At 55.4% G+C, this 17,673-nt stretch overlaps 4 protein-coding genes across 4 annotated transcripts; 2 read left to right on the top strand and 2 right to left on the bottom strand.

The window, feature by feature from the left end:
- Positions 1-72: 72 nt before the first annotated feature.
- On the top strand, positions 73-4,238 carry BDP55DRAFT_548510 (phosphoribosylformylglycinamidine synthase; the record flags this gene model as incomplete). The annotated part of the gene is made up of 2 exons (XM_060568847.1): positions 73-1,831; positions 1,891-4,238. The coding sequence occupies 2 exons, from the start codon at positions 73-75 to the stop codon at positions 4,236-4,238; spliced, it is 4,107 nt and encodes a 1,368-aa protein (XP_060431799.1).
- A 2,982-nt stretch (positions 4,239-7,220) lies between these two features.
- Positions 7,221-8,560, bottom strand: BDP55DRAFT_77528 (uncharacterized protein). The gene is made up of 2 exons (XM_060581216.1): positions 7,924-8,560; positions 7,221-7,832 (listed from the first exon to the last, which is right to left on the bottom strand). Exons 1-2 carry the CDS (start codon positions 8,231-8,233, stop codon positions 7,318-7,320), a joined length of 825 nt encoding a protein of 274 aa, XP_060431800.1. The 5' UTR covers positions 8,234-8,560; the 3' UTR covers positions 7,221-7,317.
- A 1,873-nt stretch (positions 8,561-10,433) lies between these two features.
- Positions 10,434-11,779, bottom strand: BDP55DRAFT_77557 (uncharacterized protein). Its single transcript, XM_060581217.1, has 2 exons — positions 11,634-11,779; positions 10,434-11,558 (listed from the first exon to the last, which is right to left on the bottom strand). The coding sequence occupies exon 2, from the start codon at positions 11,288-11,290 to the stop codon at positions 10,475-10,477; it is 816 nt and encodes a 271-aa protein (XP_060431801.1). The 5' UTR covers positions 11,291-11,558; positions 11,634-11,779; the 3' UTR covers positions 10,434-10,474.
- A 4,615-nt stretch (positions 11,780-16,394) lies between these two features.
- On the top strand, positions 16,395-16,665 carry BDP55DRAFT_658662 (uncharacterized protein). Its single transcript, XM_060574498.1, has one exon. It carries the CDS (start codon positions 16,471-16,473, stop codon positions 16,645-16,647), a length of 177 nt encoding a protein of 58 aa, XP_060431802.1. The 5' UTR covers positions 16,395-16,470; the 3' UTR covers positions 16,648-16,665.
- The last annotated feature ends 1,008 nt before the right edge of the window (positions 16,666-17,673 follow it).

The following is a 17,673-nucleotide window of genomic DNA, read 5'->3' on the forward strand; positions in this document are numbered from 1 at the left end:
CCACGAACGCCGGGCGAGACTTCCTTTTTGATCGAAGGCCGTTCTCCGTGTCCTACGCCCACTGTAGGCAGAATGGAGTTTCTTACCCTCGTTGGCCAGGAGGCCTACACTACCAAGCAAGCCGAAGAGCTCAAGACGCGCATCAACAAGCTTGACGCTGCTTCAAACAAGGTCGCCAGCGTTGCCGGCATCTGGGTCTACTACGTCCACCTCAAGAACAGTGACAACAACCTCATTGTCCAGCAAAAGCTGACAAAATGGCTCGGCTTGCCCGACCAGACAATCGCCCTGATTGCCGAAAACACTGATACCCAAAAAACTTACTACATTACCCCGCGGAACATCTCGCCCTGGTCCTCAAAGGGAACCAGCATCACTCACGTCTGCGGCCTCGCAGACAACATTGACCGTATCGAGCGCGGCAGAGCCATCACCCTCACCTTTGAGAACTCCGTCTCTGACGATGAGATCGCTTTCAAGGATGTCGTCTACGACCGTATGACAGAGACAATTGGTCTGTCGCGCCCTGATCTGTCGGCCATGTTCATTGAGGGACAACGGTTCCCATTGGAGATTGTCGACATTCTGGGCGACGATGTTCAGAACGCCGATGCTGCAAAGGCCGTTGAGACTCTCAAGTCTTACAACAAGCAGTTTGGTCTGGCTCTGGATGACTCTGAGATTGAGTACCTCGTCCAGGTCTTCAAGAACCTCGGACGCAACCCCCACGATGTGGAGCTTTTCATGTTTGCCCAGGTCAATTCGGAGCACTGCCGCCACAAGCAGTTCAACGCCAACTGGACCATTGATCAACAACGCATGGGCAAGAGTCTCTTCGAGATGATCAAGAACACCCACAAGTCCAACCCCGAGTACACCGTCTCCGCCTATAGCGACAACGCCGCCGTTCTCCAGGGTGAGACTGCCAGCTTCTGGGCCCCCGATTACTCTACTGGCAGCTGGAAGCTCACCAAGGAGGTCGTCCACGTCCTCGTCAAGGTTGAGACGCACAACCACCCCACAGCCATTTCACCTTTCCCTGGTGCCGCCACCGGTGCCGGAGGTGAGATTCGTGATGAGGGTGCCGTTGGTCGGGGCTCTGCTCCTAAGGCAGGTCTCTGCGGTTTCTGGGTCTCTGACCTGTTGATCCCCGATGAGAAGGCCCCTTGGGAGGTCGACCTGGGCAAGCCCGCCCACTTCGCCAGCAGTCTCGACATCATGCTTGAGGCCCCCATCGGTAGCGCCCGCTTCAACAACGAGTTCGGAAGACCTTGCCTTCTGGGTTGCTTCCGCACTCTTCTGACCAACGTCGGCAAGGAGCAGTCTCCCGAGTGGCGCGGATACCATAAGCCCATCATGATTGCTGGCGGTGTCGGTACAGTCCGCCCTCAGCACGCCCTCAAGGAACTCGGCGACGTCCACGATGGTGCCCACGCCATTGTCCTCGGTGGTTCCGCCATGCTCATTGGTCTGGGCGGAGGAGCTGCCTCTTCCAACGACTCCAGTGAGGCCACTGCCGAGCTCGACTTCGCCAGTGTCCAGCGTGGCAACCCTGAGATGGAGCGTCGCGCCCAGATGGTCATCGATACCTGCGCCGCTCTCGGCGACCAGAACCCCATTGCCATGATCCACGATGTCGGTGCCGGTGGTCTGTCCAACGCTCTTCCCGAGCTCGTTAAGGATGCCGGCTTCGGCGGCAAGTTCGAGCTGCGCCAGGTTCACAGCGCAGACAGCAGCTTGAGCCCCTTGCAGATTTGGTGCAATGAGGCCCAGGAGCGTTACGTCCTGCTCGTCAACAAGGAGAACATCAACCGTTTCGTCAGCATCTGCCGTGAGTTTCTCTCTATCATGTCTGCGCCAATATTGTATCATGCTTATTCCGTACAACAGGTCGTGAACGATGCCCCTTTTCTGACGTGGGAACCGTCGCCGCCCAGGACGCCCAAGGCAACGCCAAGTTGACCCTCAGTGACCGCGACTCACCGGAGCAGCCAATGCCTATTGACCTGCCATTCAACGCCCTCTTCCCTCCCGGCCGCCGTCTCGAGCGTGTCGTCGAGTCCCGCAGATTGGAACTCCCTGCTTTCAACGCTGCTGAGGCCCTCGCTTCCGCCGGTGCTGCCGAGGCCACCAACACCGCTGCCCTCATCACCGCCGCCACTGAGCGCGTCTTCCGCATGCCTGCCGTCGGCTCCAAGTCATTCCTCATCACCATTGGTGACAGAACCGTCGGAGGTCTCTCCATTCGCGACCAGATGGTCGGCCCCTGGCAGACCCCCGTCGCTGACTGCGCCGTCACGGCAACTTCATTCAGCCTTGACTCCAAGACTCGCACCGGCGAGGTCATGGCAATGGGCGAGAAGCCTCAATTGGCCCTCATCTCCCCCGCCGCTTCGGCTCGTATGGCCGTCGCCGAGAGTCTTCTCAACATGGGCGCCGCTGACATTCTGGGCCGCCTCGACCGCGTAAAGCTGTCCGCCAACTGGATGGCCGCCGTCAACCACCCTGGCGAAGGTGCTGGTCTCTACGAGGCTGTCCGTGCCATCGGCATGGAGCTGTGCCCTCAGCTTAAGATCTCCATTCCCGTCGGCAAGGACTCCACGTCCATGAAGGCCTCATGGAAGGACCGCGAGTCTGGCGAGGCCAAGAGCGTTACGGCGCCGATGTCCGTCATCATCACCGCCGTCACCGTCGTTGAGGACGTCCGCAACACATGGACTCCTCAACTGCGCCGCATTGAAGACGTCGGCGAGACGATCCTCATCTACGTCGACCTCGCTGAGGGCAAGAAGGCCATGGGCGGCTCCGCCCTGGCGCAATCACTGGGACAGATGGGCGACGAGGCACCGGACGTGCGCAACGTGGATCTTATCACGGACTACTTTGATGCTCTGCAGCAACTACACAAGAGCGGCATCGTTCTTGCCTACCACGACGTCTCAGATGGTGGTCTGCTGACCACGGTCGCCGAGATGATGTTCGCCGGCCGCTGCGGCGCCGACCTCATGCTCGACGGCATCGCCAAGTCCGGCTCCCCCAACGACATCCTCGAAGCCCTCTTCCACGAGGAGCTTGGTGCTGTCTTCCAGGTCCGCAAGGAAGACGAGACCAACTTCAAGCGCTGCTTCGCTACCTGCGGCCCTCCCCCCGGCCTCGTCCGCACATTCGGTGTCGTCCAGGCCAAGGGCAACCAGACCCTCAACATTCGCTACGGTGGCCACACCCCCATTGCCAGCCTCGACCGCGCCGAGATGCAGCAGTGGTGGTCTAGGACGTCGTACGCCATGCAGAGGGAGAGAGACAACCCGACATGCGCAGACAGCGAGTATGCCATCGTCTCTGACTCTGCCGACCCCGGTCTGTCATACAACCTCACCTTCTCCCCGTCAGAGAACATCATGCCCCTGACGGCCTCACTCGGCAGCCTCCTCCGCAAGGCGCCCCGCGTCGCCATCCTCCGTGAGGTAGGTGTCAACAGTCACAAGGAGATGGCCTTCGCCTTCAAGGCCGCCGGCTTCGACCCCATTGACGTCCACATGTCCGACGTCCTCGCAGGCCGCTCCCTCGCCGACTTTGTCGGTGTTGCGGCGGGCGGCGGCTTCTCCTACGGCGACGTCTTTGGCGCCGGCGTTGGCTGGGCCCAATCCATCCTCGAGCATAAGCACGCCCGCCAGGAGTTTGAAAACTTCTTCAAGAGGCCCGACACCTTCGCCCTGGGCGTCTGCAACGGCTGCCAGATGATCACCCGTCTCAAGGAGTTGATCCCCGGCACCGAGAACTGGCCCACATTCGTCGAGAACGCCAGCAGGCAGTTCGAGGCGCGCTTCGCCATGGTCAAGATCGACGAGTCCCGCGCCGCCACGCCCTCCGTCTTCCTCCACGGTATGGACGGCTCGTCCTTCCCCATCGCCGTCTCCCACGGCGAGGGTCGCGCCTCCTTCTCCAACCCCAACGCCCTTGAGGACCTGAGCGGCGAGGGCCTCGTGCCCCTCCGCTACGTCGACAACCGCCTGAAGGTCGCGGAGCCGGAAGCGTACCCGTACAACCCGAACGGCAGCCCTGGCGGTGTGGCTGGTGTCAGGAGCAGGGACGGCAGAGTCTTTGCGCTTATGCCCCATCCCGAGCGGACCATCATGGCGGACGTCGGCAGCTACGTTCCCACGGAGCAGGTCGAGGGCTGGGGAGAGTTCGGCCCGTGGGTCAGGATGTTCAAGAGCGCCAGACGCTGGGTGGGCTGATTCTTCTTCTTCTTTTTCAAATACTTCGCATCAACCTATCCCTGCCTGCCTGCTTACCTTGACACCGGCTATTCTATGCCTGTGAACAGGGGTGTTCAGAAGGGGAGAGGGGTTTCTACGTTTCTAGTAACAACCAACGAGAATGGTAAAATGAGGAGAAAGAGGCATGAAAAAAAGGGGGGTGTGTTGGTAGCACCCGGGTACAGCAGCAGCATCATCATTACCGACGGAGGAATGGGATATGAAAGCGGATTAGACAAAATCACACAAAAAACATTAACTTTTTTTGTTTTCCATGGAGGGCAGAGGTTGAACTTTTTTGCGTTGGTACTACACAAACATTACAAACATACACACAACGACTGGGATGGGATGGGAAGGGAAGGGGGTAAAAGGGAATTGAGAGAGCATTTGCGGAAGGGAAAGTGAGAAAGCAGTCCTTGTCCATAAGGTTTTACATACTTCATCGAGCATGACTTTGAGTTTGGAGGCTTCTTTTCAGTGGAAGTGTTCTTTTCTAGGTGACATATGTACACTCTGAACTTGTCTTTCCCCTTTCCAAGTGACCAAAGCATCCTGCTCGCCCTCGCAGAGAACATGGCCACAAGTCCGTGGGGTACTTTACGAAAGGGAAAAGAAGGGCAGAGAAGCAGAAAGGCCCGAAGATCCTTTCTGCTCGACCTATCTGCTTCCGGCCACAACTATGCAGCAGGGCGAGAAGGGAATCAGAAAGGGGTTTAGTAGCCAATTTCTTTCCTCAGGTCGATCTACACAATGAATGTGTTCAATGCATTCTCACCTCTTCGTCTACGGGACTCGATCGAATGGGGAATGGGCACGTTTGTGGAAAAGAGGCACGGCATACATAGTCCGTCAAGGGGGTTGGTTGATAAATGTGTATGTGTGTCTCTGGACCTGCTCCTATCCCTCTCAAGGGCTAGATCCATACTGTATCCATACTGGAAATACGCATGTAGAGCACACTTGAAGCGTTTACTAGTTGCTGGCACATACTTTCCGGGTGGACGTGAAGATACGTATAGGTGTAGATGTGGGCATATATGCCATCTTGTCACTGCGTCAACTCAACCATGTCTCTCACCTGGCTCTGAAGAACCGGGGAAGAAGATGTCGGGCGTGGTAGAGAGGGGGGGAGGACGACGATGACGAGGCCAGAGGGACTTTGTGCTGCAGGTAGGTGGATGCAGCGAACATCCGGCCTCCTTCATCCTTCGTTCCATGACGCCTACGCCGCAAACCCGAAGAAGGGGGGAAGGGGAAGGGAAAGGGGCATTCCACTCGGGCCATCTGTATCGTCCTTGATCCTCATCCTCCTCCGCCTCCCCTCCCCTCCTTGTATGTTGTTTCCGTATATGGGCTGCTGCGTCTGCTGCGTTTGGCTAGGAGGGCCAAGTAATCTGCCAGCCTGCTTGCCGGAGAAGGAAGATAGTAAGAACAGAGAGAGGGAGGAAGGAAGGAAGGAAGGAAGGAGTGGTGCCTCGCAGATTTGCATGGCACTTACGCTCACCGTCCTACAGTCGGCAAAACTTCATATGCTCCCCTCGGGAATCTATCTCACGGAAAGGATTCCCTCGCCTCGTCGAGGAGAAAGGCAGGAAACAATGCAGAAGATCTGTCATCTCCCCAATGATTCCATACTAGGAAGCGAGTAGAACTCATTTCAACTGTGCCTTACTGTCCGCTCCCTTCACTTACCCAGCTTTACGTACGAGATTTGGAACGAAATTCCTCCTTCGCCTCGGCAACCTGTCCCGATCGAGCTTACCACAAAAACAGACTGCGCTCCGCGGCCCGGTCTCCTTCTTCTTTCTCCCTTTCGACGGGTCCGGTGCCTGTCCCTCCAACATCATGCCAGGACAGGACATATGCTAGGTGCTTGTTCGAGATGGCCACACATCCAGCGCCCTAGACGATGGGTTGTCCCGACTGTACGGATAGGGCCCACTGGGCGAAAAAAGACGTGCTCAGACAGACACAGGGAGGCACGCGCCCGCATGCCACTGCGCTTTGCTCGACGGACGATGCGGGATACCATCTCCGCTAGTCGATGCCCACGTCGTCCCTGCACTGTCTGTGAGGGAGTTCGACAACCTCGCAACAGAGCGGCTGCAGTATAGGGAGTCGAGGGCACCCTCAAGGTCTTCCTACTGCATGTACGCGCGCTGCACAGTTGCGGCGAGGTACGCACACACATACACACCATGATTCCCTTCTTTGCAGCCACAGACTAACAGCCCATCCATCTTGTACAAAGCGTACAAGGCTCCCGGGGCTAAGAAACGCACGCAGACATGTCATTGGAAGGGCACATCTTCTGCAATGGTTGCGTTGACATCTTGGGAGGGCTCCTGCCGCTTCCTTCCTTCCAATGTACTAGTCCAATGCTGCAAAAGGAGGTAGCAGGTAGGCTTGTTACGCTCAAAAAACTCCTTTTGGACAGGTCGGGAAGGCCATCCGCATGGCGGCTGTTGATCGCGATGCAAGGCAGACGCGGGCATAGCATTCGCCCATCGGCTTCACGAAATTACCCTGTTGGCTGGGAAATTTGAAAGAGGCGCGACAGGTGCATAAGGTTCATTTTAAGTTGCCTTCACTCAAAGACCTACCCAGGATGGTTGGGCTTGCGGTGGCTCGTATTGACGCCCGTCTATTGAGTTGACCGAGAAGGCCTAGCACTGTGGGAGTTGGTCCCGAGCTTCCAACGGCTCCCAGTCTCCCGGTTTCCTCGAAGGGGGGGGAGGGAGTTCGTTCAGAGTCGAGAATGAAGAAACTGCGCAGCTCCGCCGTCCGATTTCAATATGCCTGACGTCCTCCCATTGTCTGTCTCCCTTGCCTATGCCGTAGGACGTGATCATCATAGACATGAAATGTCGGCTAGGCGGAGACTCCTCCAGTTTGACGGAGACTAGTCATACCGGAGCCGCAGCTGGCTGGGCTCCGACGTCCCGTAGGCATGGCATCCACCACTCGGATAGCTCGATGGCCGACCGCCCCCTTGAGAACCACAGATCATCCGCCGCCAAGGGAAAGGAAGAGAAAGTTCGTGTTGGCAGGACCATCATTTCCCCTCCCCACCGGTTGCCTCTCTAACATGTGGCGGGCCGTCGATGGATAGCATAGGAAAGATGGGCAGTTTGGGCCAGTCAAAGGGCCTCAAAGCAGCAAAATCTGAAGAGGCAGCTCCTCCATCGCAATGGCAAGGCAATATGTCCAGTGCCGATAGCCAATCTTGGCAATGGGTCAAAACTTTCTGGTCGTTCATACCACGGCGCAACGGCACTGGGGTCCCCATCATCGGCCCCGCCTCAAATCCACCAACATCATCCGCATAAGAGAGACCAGGAAGTCCAGGACCATCCCAGAGCATGCTTGGGGAAGCCAGCTTGGGCCAGGCACCGTAATTTTCATTTCCTATCGATGCGCCGCAAACGGTTGGATGCAGCATCGGGGTTCCCTTGGCTAAGCGCACAAATGCCAATAAGAACGACTGCCGTGGACAGGGCTCAGGTCCAGATTGCCATGGTGGTGCCATGTTGTGAAGACCCAAGTCCCGAAAGGTTAGACTGATGACCCCTGGCAAGCGTCGCCCGCAGTGCCGCAGCGAGTTAGCCTTACGGATGGACTCGACGATAATAAGAGATTGGTAATGGCAACAGACGAATACCGAGTTGCATAAGTACGTTTATTCCAGAGGAGGAGCACGCGAGAGCGCGCACACTCTGAGTCTCTGGCTGCCGCTCGTGCGGCGTAGACGGATCCATGGGACAGCCGTCCCATCTCAACGCCTCGTGGGCGCCCGCCATGCCACACTTGAGGATAGACGGCCCTCTGGTCTGGCCTGGGCTGGGCCGCAGACCAGCAGCAACGCTAGGGAAGTAGGCAAGTAGGATACCTACTATGATGATGGCGTCTCTGCAGCTGCTCGTACTGCTCCTCGTGGCGAGCGACGCGAGAAGAAAGACTGGCCGGATCATTGGGTTTCATACAACCTATACACAGGCTAGTCGCTGGTCAGACCATCTGACGCGCTGGACCGACGTTGGTCGGCATTGGATGCGATAAACGATCAAACCCCGATGACGGGCGCTCCGACGTGCTCCTCCATTAGAGGGTGAGCCAGGCGCCACACCCGGCTCATTCGGAGCGAATCCAGGGTCCCTTTTTCGGCGGTTTTGCGGTATGGAGCACTGGTAGGCTCTGAAGTCTAACGCCATGCACATGGCAAGTGCTCGTACGGATAGTGTACGGATAATCCGTAGGCTGAGGTGCTCACGGTAACAGTCTTCTCTCAGCATCCAGCCACCACCCCGTCATGCCGGAATTTGAAATGAGAAGCCCATAGCATCGGATGTTTGGCTTTCGGTTACGGCTACCTTCAACACCGTTAAAGGCCTAGTATGAAGTAAGCTCAAAAATTGTGCCTTGAGCTCCTCCAGATTCCAGTTGCAGTGGGCGAACACTCGAATGGATGGAAATGGCCATTCTTGGACCCTCATTTGTCTACACAGTATCCGTATCTGTACGCGGATATGACAACATCAGGGGCATTAGATGCGGGTGACGGCCTCCCAAGACCATGGTATCGTTGGATGAGCTAGCGGTTCGGATGCTGCGCTATCTGATCTCTGCTCACGCGGCTGGTGCTTTCGGTGCTTTCGGTGCGCTCGAACGGGGAACATCGGCTATCCATGAGTTGATGGAGGCATGGTCGCCCGCGGGAGAGCAGTGTCGGTAGCTGTTGAAGGCTAAAGTAGCGGCCGGCTGTGTGTCATATCTAGGATTACTCCCCAGTATCAACATGTCCGAAGACTAGGTAAGCTGGACTTGTCTTGACAGGTGACCCCCCAGTCCAGCCGTTGGTGTTGGGAAGCTTGGGAACCAGCGCCGGAAGCAAAATTTCCTTCAATCAGAACCACGGAGCGGTGGCTGGACTTGGAATGGCTCGAGCACATTGAGGGCCCACGTCATCTTCAGAAGGGGGACAACGGCTCCGAAGTGCAGGGCCCGGGGGGTGTCATCGCGGCCGGCCTGGGGATCTGCTCTCCAGGATTTCGGTCATAGATTTGGGGGTTTGGTGTGCAATACCGCGGCTATTCTTAGACGAAGCGGAGAGGCCTTTTTGTAGTGTATGCCTCAGTAAGCTGTTGTCCGCACACGATGTTACGCCAGCTTTTCAACGCAACATCGCATCTCTCAGTCCTTTCCGAAAGTCGTTTCAAACAAATGGCCCGTTGATCGTTCATCCGAACTCTGCTCAAGGAATCTCACGAGGGGTAAATTACCATACAGCTGCCGGTAATTTCAAGGAAACCCATGGTCTTGTGTCGCCAATATGTCGCGGATGAGCGCAGCAACAGTTCCAAGTACTTGTCACAAGACTGGTAGATTCCTCTCTGAACCTGCAGGCGACTAGTAGATTGCAATGCCAGGGACCTAGATATATAGGTAGGTGTTGACGGGATGGGTGCCGGACACATGGCAATCCGTACTGCGTAAGTAAGTTTAGGGAGTGGACGCATCGTGCCAGCCACGCCCGGAAAGCCCTCCAGAGTCCATTAGCCTTCGAGGTTCGACCGTGGTGGAACATGAAGCTGCCATCAGCTGTGGTAGAAGGCCGCATGGAACGTCGCTCGTACTGTGAGCAACGGACGGGCCCGTCTATCGTCAGCCACAGGCGTCCAATGCCCAGCAAGCATTCTAGCCTGACCGAGTCGCGAGCATGGTGAGCCCGTTGTTCATGCCCCCCGGGCAGGCTAGTGAAGAGGATTGATATCTCGCACCGCTGCCGCCCACACAAGGGATGTGACTTGGGGGCCGATCAAAGTGGAAGGTCGCTGACCTTGTACTTGGCTCCTCGCGGTCCCTCTCTCATACGATGTGTGCGCCAACCGCACCAACGAGCCCCGTAACACCTACATGGCCTGGGCGGCGCCCGTCCTGGGTGATAATCAGTTCCGCAAAGGCATGGCATTGTGGAGGATGAAGTAACGAGCCCCCACAGTACAGTTGGCTCGGCCCTTCGCCAGTATCTCAAGTACCATTCCATGGACGAGGGCGGCTGTTTAGCGTCCGATCGAACTGTTGGAGCCACTAAGAGCTTGATTCGCTTTGTGAAGCCTCTTTGGGAAACATGATCCCAGGGATGTTGAATTCCGCACCGCAATCTGCCCCTCACGTGCCAACTCTGAATTGTGCTGCTTACCTCAGTGGCTGAATTACCGTCCATTGAATGTAGAGGGTGGAAGACATGACCTCAGTATAACAATTGCCGAGCTGGCTCGGAGTTTAAGATCATGAGGTGGTGTGGCATTGGGTGTGCCTAGCAGAGGACTAAGTCTCGCGTCGACCTCAATCGTAACTTGTACTCTGTATTCGTAGACGTGTTGCCTTGCCGGTGCCGGTGCCACTTGACTCTTGTGTGTTGATTGTGTCGGTTTGTAACTTTGTACACGGCAGCTGCCCGATGCGCCGAATTGGAAACAACTCTTCTGTGCGTTGTCGACGGTACACTCTGGATCAGCCTCGCAACGACAGATTGCATGCCCTTCCTTTTTTTTTTCCCCTTTCCCCCGTCCATCCAAATTTTTTTGGCAACATACTTTCCACAGCCGTGACAGCCCTGGTCGTCTTCTCACTGCCGGCCTGTCGAGAGGGTTACAGTGAACTTTGCCCCTGCTGAGCAGCCACCGGAAGTCAGGCGGAAGTGGGGTTTCGGCGAATTCAATACCCATGGACGGCTCGTTCGCGAAGGGGTGTACGGAGAACGGGCAAGTCTGTGAGGGGCTCTTGGATGATGCTGACATGTAAACATTTGTGCGTACGCTGGATGTCGGCCGCAGTGATTCCACTCCATATTCCACGGTCACTTCTAGCCCAGCCTGCGTCTCAAGAGAACATCTGCTGTTGATCCAGACATGATATTGCAGTGCCGGGGTGCGTAGCAGCTCCGAGCAGATGCGCGATGAGCTGATCCCATCATAGATGAGCAGCAGCACACCGTGATGAATCTCGATGTGTGGTGATGGCGGCATCCCGTTATCCTGCTGCCTAACGACGATGTGGGGAACAACAAGACAGGGTGACAGGAATTTTGGAGAAGCCCTTCCCGGGAAACCGTTCAGCGGCAGCCATCGTCGAAGAATGCGATCGGGACATCGACCTGAGTTGGGCAAAGGTTGGCTGCTGGACGGAGCGCAATGCCGAGTCTAACTAGATACACCCTTGTTGCGCGCAAGGGTATGGCCCTCTGTGACCGAGCGATTACGAAGGGTTCAGGATGGTGAAGCGAAAACAGCACGCCTATTGGAAATATAGGATAGACAAGCCGTTAGTTCTTCCAAGTGTTGCCTCTATCGTAAATGCCGCTACACCTACAGGCTAAATAGGACCGGCTTCGAACAGATACATAGCTTCTGTTTGCTACCTAAGCAGAAGCGAAGCTCCCTGTCCCAGCTACCACGAAGGTTATCTACTGGCGCCTATTGCGAAAAGTCGTGCGTCTCCCACCGTGCAAGTTGATTACCGGCATCAAGACTCAACATGCCGCAGACTACCATCTCTGTTGAGGGTATGGCAATTGACGAGATACTCAGGCTAAGTTTGAATGATTAAGTCTCTATATCAGCCGACTATACGGATACACAAGTATAAGAAGGGCCTACCTTATACCAAGGGACGTCTGTGAACTAGCCTTACTGTCAGTTGATGGACTTGTAATACTCCGTATACACCTGCTAAAATCAGCGTAAACTTCAGAGCAGGTTCGAATCAAGGATTCGGCCCCTGAAACAGTGCTGCAGACAACAAGATGAGCGAGTGCACTCTGCTCCCAATTACAGGGCATGGGCAGACGCACCAATGCGGCGCGGTTGATGTGAAAGGCCAGTGTCTACACAATGTTTCTGTCTTAGCATACGCAAGGTGGGTTCGACGAAATGCCTCGCACCAGAGTAACAACAGAACGATGCCGAGACGCTGTGGTGGTAACCGCGTTTCCGCTATGAAATGCCACGTTTGTCTCCCGCCACCATCGGCTTGAGTCCGGAGTAAGCCATCACAGGCCGACTCTTGGTCGTGAAACTCGTACGTGCGTAACGGAGTAGCACGGCAGCCGATTGATGGTCCGGCTTCAGGACCGACCGGAAGACAGAATCGGGATGCAAGCTCGAAAAGGAAGTCGGTCGGTTGTCATACCTCAAGCCACAGATCGGCCTGAATCCTGCAGTTAACCCTGCTAATGTATGTGGTGTGCGCGCGCAGAAGCTCTGCAGTTTTCTAGAACGGCCAGAGAGGGACTCCCGGTGGCTGCTAGCGTCGCCCTTTTGCAGCCAATACTGGCATGGTCCTTGCATCGTGTAGGAGATTCCGGTGGAGTTGCGGTGACTGAACAGCTGTCATCCCATCTGTGACGATTGCCTGTACCAACCTGTCATATCTTCACAAGGCCACAGCTTCTGATTGTGGTCGGCACCGAGGTGAGGTCGACCTCTCTTAGAGGCTAGGACGAGGAATCAGTCAGAAGTCGCGAAGAGCGGTCGCAAGGTGGGCTCTAATACTGTGCCTTGATAGCCAGAAGAATAGAGCCTTCAATCAGCCGTCGTGTACAATTTACTATGTATTCTCGCCGCATGGGGCCGAGCCATCTGTTGGAGTCTGAGGACGAAAATTTCCGGATAGAGAAGACTGATTTTCCTACTCTGTCTGATTCGGACCGGAAGCTGTGGGACGGTAGTTACTCCAGAGAGCACTCGTACGCACAATAGTGGTATTTTGGTCGCTGTGGTTGCCTTCTTTGGTTGGGCAGATGCTTGAAACTTGCGGTATTCTAGGATAGATGAACGCCTGCTCGGGCGGGAGAACCAGCCACTTGCCCCGAGGAGACCAAGTCTAATTTGTCGATCTTGCTAAGAAGGCCCCTGTCAATAGTCGAGAGGGCTGAGGCTGGTCAATGAACGACCCCTGAACCGACGCATCAATAAGGAATTAGTGATGAAGAACTGCCGTTGCCCCGTCACACCTCTAACAGTGACAGATTCCTCTACCCAGGATTACACTGTGACCAGTACTCTCCATTGGCTATGCCAACTGCGTAGCATCATAGCTGGTATCATTAAGAACCGCAGCGGACCGTCATCGATGAGATCGCCACAGGAGCCGGTTTAGCAACTTCGTGTTGTAAACATGCCCTCTTGAGCGTTCCGCCGGAAAAGTGAACGTCATATTCCCAACCGTGGCATTCGTTGAGATGCTTTCTCGCGGGCTGACTTATAGGCTGGAAAAATTATCGTCGTAATTCAGACTTCCTGACCTCGGCTCGCAAAATGATGCTGCGGGAGGATGCGCGCAGTAGTTAATCAATGATTTCCCTTCGGCCTCAGAGAATCGCGAGTTCTCAACAACAAAAGCGCGGGGCTCTTTACGAGCGGCCGCCAGATGGGTCTAGCAAAAGGAAGAGGAGCCAACTGACGTGACAATTGATGGGTCTGTTCTCGTGCGGCAAAGACTGTGCATTTCCCTATCAACGGTCTCTCGGCCGGAGGGTGGGCGAGATATGATTCAGGGACTTTTGCGATGCTGTCGAACATGACAAAAATGTGAGCCCCTCGCCAAGTCTCGCTGGAGAGAAGGGGCGGCAGGCGGGGCCAGGCCTCGGGAACACCATCCGTTACGAGTGATGATGAGCAAGTCAGAGTGGTGAAACCGCGGAAACATGACTCGTGAAGGGAGAGGTTCGACGAGTGGCGTAATCAAGGTGAGTGACCGAGGCGCCCTTGGGCAACGGGCGCAACCCGAGTCTCGGGACTTTGACGAGATTCAGGGTGATATAAGGTGTGGTCTGGTCCATCTCCGGGACTTGTCACGGCATTTTACGAGGCGCTTGGGCGGCTTCTCGAGTGCCGAGGGTGGAGCGGTGCATTGGCAGGCGGGTGCTAGGCGAAAAGAGCCTTAAGCCGTGGTTGCAATAGCCCACAGCGGATCTCGCCCTTTGATCTCGTGCGAGTGAGCCCCGGGCGCGGCTGCAAATCCGGTGCTGTCCGGCTTTAAGAAATGTCGAATTCCATGTCGTTCATCGGCAGACGCCCGGGGCCAAGAATGTTGCGAGGATCAGGTTGAAAGAATACCCCATTTAATCTGCAGCACTGATCAGGCGATTGGGCTGATCGGACTCTCTCGTTTGCCGAATTACGAAGACGAGGTGGGTTAGAGACCTTTCTCAATTTGCAGTGCTCCCGTCGTAACAACTAGCGCGTAGTGATCCTGGGCGCGGGTGTGGGTGAGGTAGTGTTGTTGGTGGTGGTGGTTTGCCGGTGTTGGCGTTGGTGTTGGCGCTGGCGTCGACCGTCGAAATGGAGTGGCCGCTGAGTGGATGCCAATCGTGTGGTCCACGAGCCCAAGCTAGGATATATCGTACCCTTTCAGCGAAAGATATCCGTAGGTCGGGTGAGTGTCGAGATCCAGTTCCGGGGTAGGATTCACAGTGTTTGCGTCTCTGTAGTGTATCCGTACGGACACGCCATCGATTCGAGCGCATCGATGGAGGTTTCCCTCTCGCCTCTGGTATGGAACCACCAGACGAGCAGGGCGGACGCTATGGATTTCCATCCATGGCAAGCTTGGTATTAGCTCGTTGAAATGCACATCGGTAAAAATAAAATAAAATAAAAATGCCTCTGTGATCTGTCTGCTGTAGTGGGCTGGCCCAGGCTTGGTCAGACAGGCTTCTGAGTCCTGCGGGCTGAGCAAGCATCGAGGTCTCGGCATGGCTTGGATAAAGGTGGCCCTGGACCTGTTGGATGGGTGTTGGAACTTGAATGCTCGCGAGAGAGAGCGAGAGAAAGCGAACCTGGGAGGGGGAAATTGCCATCACGGCGTCGTGGACTCGTGGGTCTGGAGACAATGCCAAAAGGAGGGGGTATGTCCTGAGGTGCATGCAACCATTTCCAGTCCCTTGGGAATTGCTGTCAGCCAGGGGGGGCTAGGCGTCTGGCGCCATGTCTCTCCTTCTTTCTCGAAGCGAGTTGACTAGTAGGGGAGCCGGTATGGGTGAGGGACAGGAGTTGAGCCGAGCGTGGGCAGTGGGATTAGCCCGGTGGAAGATTGTGCCAGATTTGTGCTGCGTTTGTAGTTGTTGGCTTTATGTTATGGAAGTGACAGGGCGCGTCTTCACGGATCTGCCAGTGGACCCTGTCATTGAGGAAGGGAAAGACACGATGTGGCCTGTGCGAGCAACTCGGGCAGGCAAGCAGTGATGGTTCTTTCCTCGAACTAAGGTAAGGTAAGGGACCTGAAGATATCCGTAAATAACTTACGTAAGGCAGAGTACTGGCCCGGCTACCGAACCTCTCGATCTACCAGTAAGGTAAGCGACCTCACAGTACCTTAAGGTACCTTGCGGATACCAACGAGGAATCACGTATGTACCAATGGGGCGATGCAAGAGCACCGAGGTGTATGGAGTACAGAACACGGATAAATCAATCTTGCATCTGGATATTGTATGTCGTCGTTTCCACCAGGGAGATCGGGACGGGGAGACAAGTAGTGTATGAGAGTTCACAACTGCCGGCCTCTTGCAAAGTTTGAACTCACCGGGCACGTTGGTCTCCACATCGTCGACCGCCGGCCCCCGTGTCCGTACCCGTAGGATGTCCGCAAGGGTAACAACGACGGGGGTTTTTTGTAGCTTAGGTATAGCAGACTTCAGGTTAGCAATACGGTACTTTGTTTAACTCCATGATGTATACCTCGTACTGCGTACCGCTGCCGTACATACTACCTTGTCTTACCGCAACAGCCTACCTTAATGGCACAGCAAAGAACATTAGCCAAGATCGGTCGAAACCTTTGACAATTGAGCACTTGTTCCCGAATCCTCGTCCTGAGATAAAACGTTGCCTTCCTTTCGGGGCAGGCAGGGACCTCAGCCAAGCCCATGAGTCCACTTCGACTTCTCAAGGGTTCTAAATAGTAAAGATACCTGGCCAAGAGGCATCGCAAACCCAAGGGAGCATGGAACCTGGGGAGGCGTTCGGGCAACTTGCAAGTTTCCCGTCTCCTTCCTTATCTATCCATGCCCTTACGACAGGTGGCTGGCAGGTGATACCTTATGGATATGATGGGCCAGCTTTCCGCAAGCGTTCCCCTTCCCTGCCCAGGTCGAGCCTGAGGGTCCCTTCCTTCGTCCTCGCTCGCTCGATGTGTGGCGCCGTGGATGCCTCCATCCTTCCCTCCTTCCTTGCTCGTCAATGGACCCGAGTGGGAAGCCACCTCCGCCTGCCGACCCCCTTCCTGTCGCCAAAGCATGCCTCCCGGTTTGGCCGGCCTAAATTCCAGAATTCCGGAATTCTTCTTCAGGGATCGACTCTACTCCGTACGGATAGCACTCTAGCTCTTTCTTCGCCCGGGCCATGTTGAATGGGCAGGCACTGGCAGGCCGCAGCACGCACCGCGGGAACCTGGACGGCCCTTCCCTTTTTCATTTGATCATCACATTTCCGAGCAGGGCAGACACGCAGGGTAGGGGCCCTTGCCTCATGCAATTGCCAATGAAACCTATCACTCGTACCTGTCTAGTTCGGTTCTTGCTCCAAGTTGCTCTCTCCCGCACGATTCTTCAACACGCATTTCTTTAATCAATTTCTTCGTCATGTCCGCTGCCGTCTAATGCACGGTGCAGTGTGCACCCCTTGAGTCAGGGTCCTTCCCGCCCAGGTTTGATCCTCCTCACGTATGACTTATACACGGAGATACTGAGCCACCGAGGACCGGCCTACCAAGATACCTTTAGGTACGTCTCTGGACTCGTGTTTGTAACGCCTCGATCATCTCAATAGCCATGTTTTCTTGTCTTAGCCAGAGGCGCTTCAGCTTAACCCAGAATGTCAATTGCGAATCTTGGCAAGTAAAGCACGCATAGATGCATCGGTATTGCAGTGGTCTAGTCCGCAACCTAGGCCCTGAACTTGTTCGATGCCTTGATCAAATATCGAGACAGTGGGATTCCACTGTGTGTATTACACCATTATCAATCGAGGTGCAATGACAACTCTGCCCCGGGACTGTTCCGCCGGCATTCGCACAAGAGACTGCGTAGGACATGTTTCCATAGGCCCATAGGCCCTCCGCCATGGATATCTCTTCAAGATTGGAGTCACAGAACATGACCTTGCGACTCTTGTGTCAAGGTGCCTGAATAAGAGTCGCCCGTGGCCTTACTAAGAGCCACGATTTTGACGTCCGCTTATTCTGCCAAGAAACATCGAGGAGTCATGATCCTCTGGCACCCGTGCACTGCCGTGTTAGTGCACAATCATTGTCTTGAGCTAGAGCCTAGAGGTGAGAGCGTCAGCTAGCGGTTATCGAAACCATTACCTCATTGGGACTTAGCTGTAATGTGGGTCCATTTCCGAGCAAA

Source organism: Colletotrichum godetiae (assembly GCF_030913485.1).
Source record: "Colletotrichum godetiae strain CBS 193.32 chromosome Unknown BDP55scaffold_13, whole genome shotgun sequence".
NCBI classification, from domain to species: domain Eukaryota; kingdom Fungi; phylum Ascomycota; class Sordariomycetes; order Glomerellales; family Glomerellaceae; genus Colletotrichum; species Colletotrichum godetiae.

Bases quoted from the DNA above. Each gene is read 5' to 3' on its own strand.
- BDP55DRAFT_77528 (XM_060581216.1), bottom strand. From the start codon at position 8,233: ATGATCCGGCCAGTCTTTCTTCTCGCGTCGCTCGCCACGAGGAGCAGT. The intron at 7,833-7,923 runs GTATTCGTCTGT...GACGCTTGCCAG, and splicing joins AAACGTACTTATGCAACTCG to GGGTCATCAGTCTAACCTTT.
- BDP55DRAFT_77557 (XM_060581217.1), bottom strand. From the start codon at position 11,290: ATGCCGCCATCACCACACATCGAGATTCATCACGGTGTGCTGCTGCTC.
- BDP55DRAFT_658662 (XM_060574498.1), top strand. From the start codon at position 16,471: ATGCCTCCATCCTTCCCTCCTTCCTTGCTCGTCAATGGACCCGAGTGG.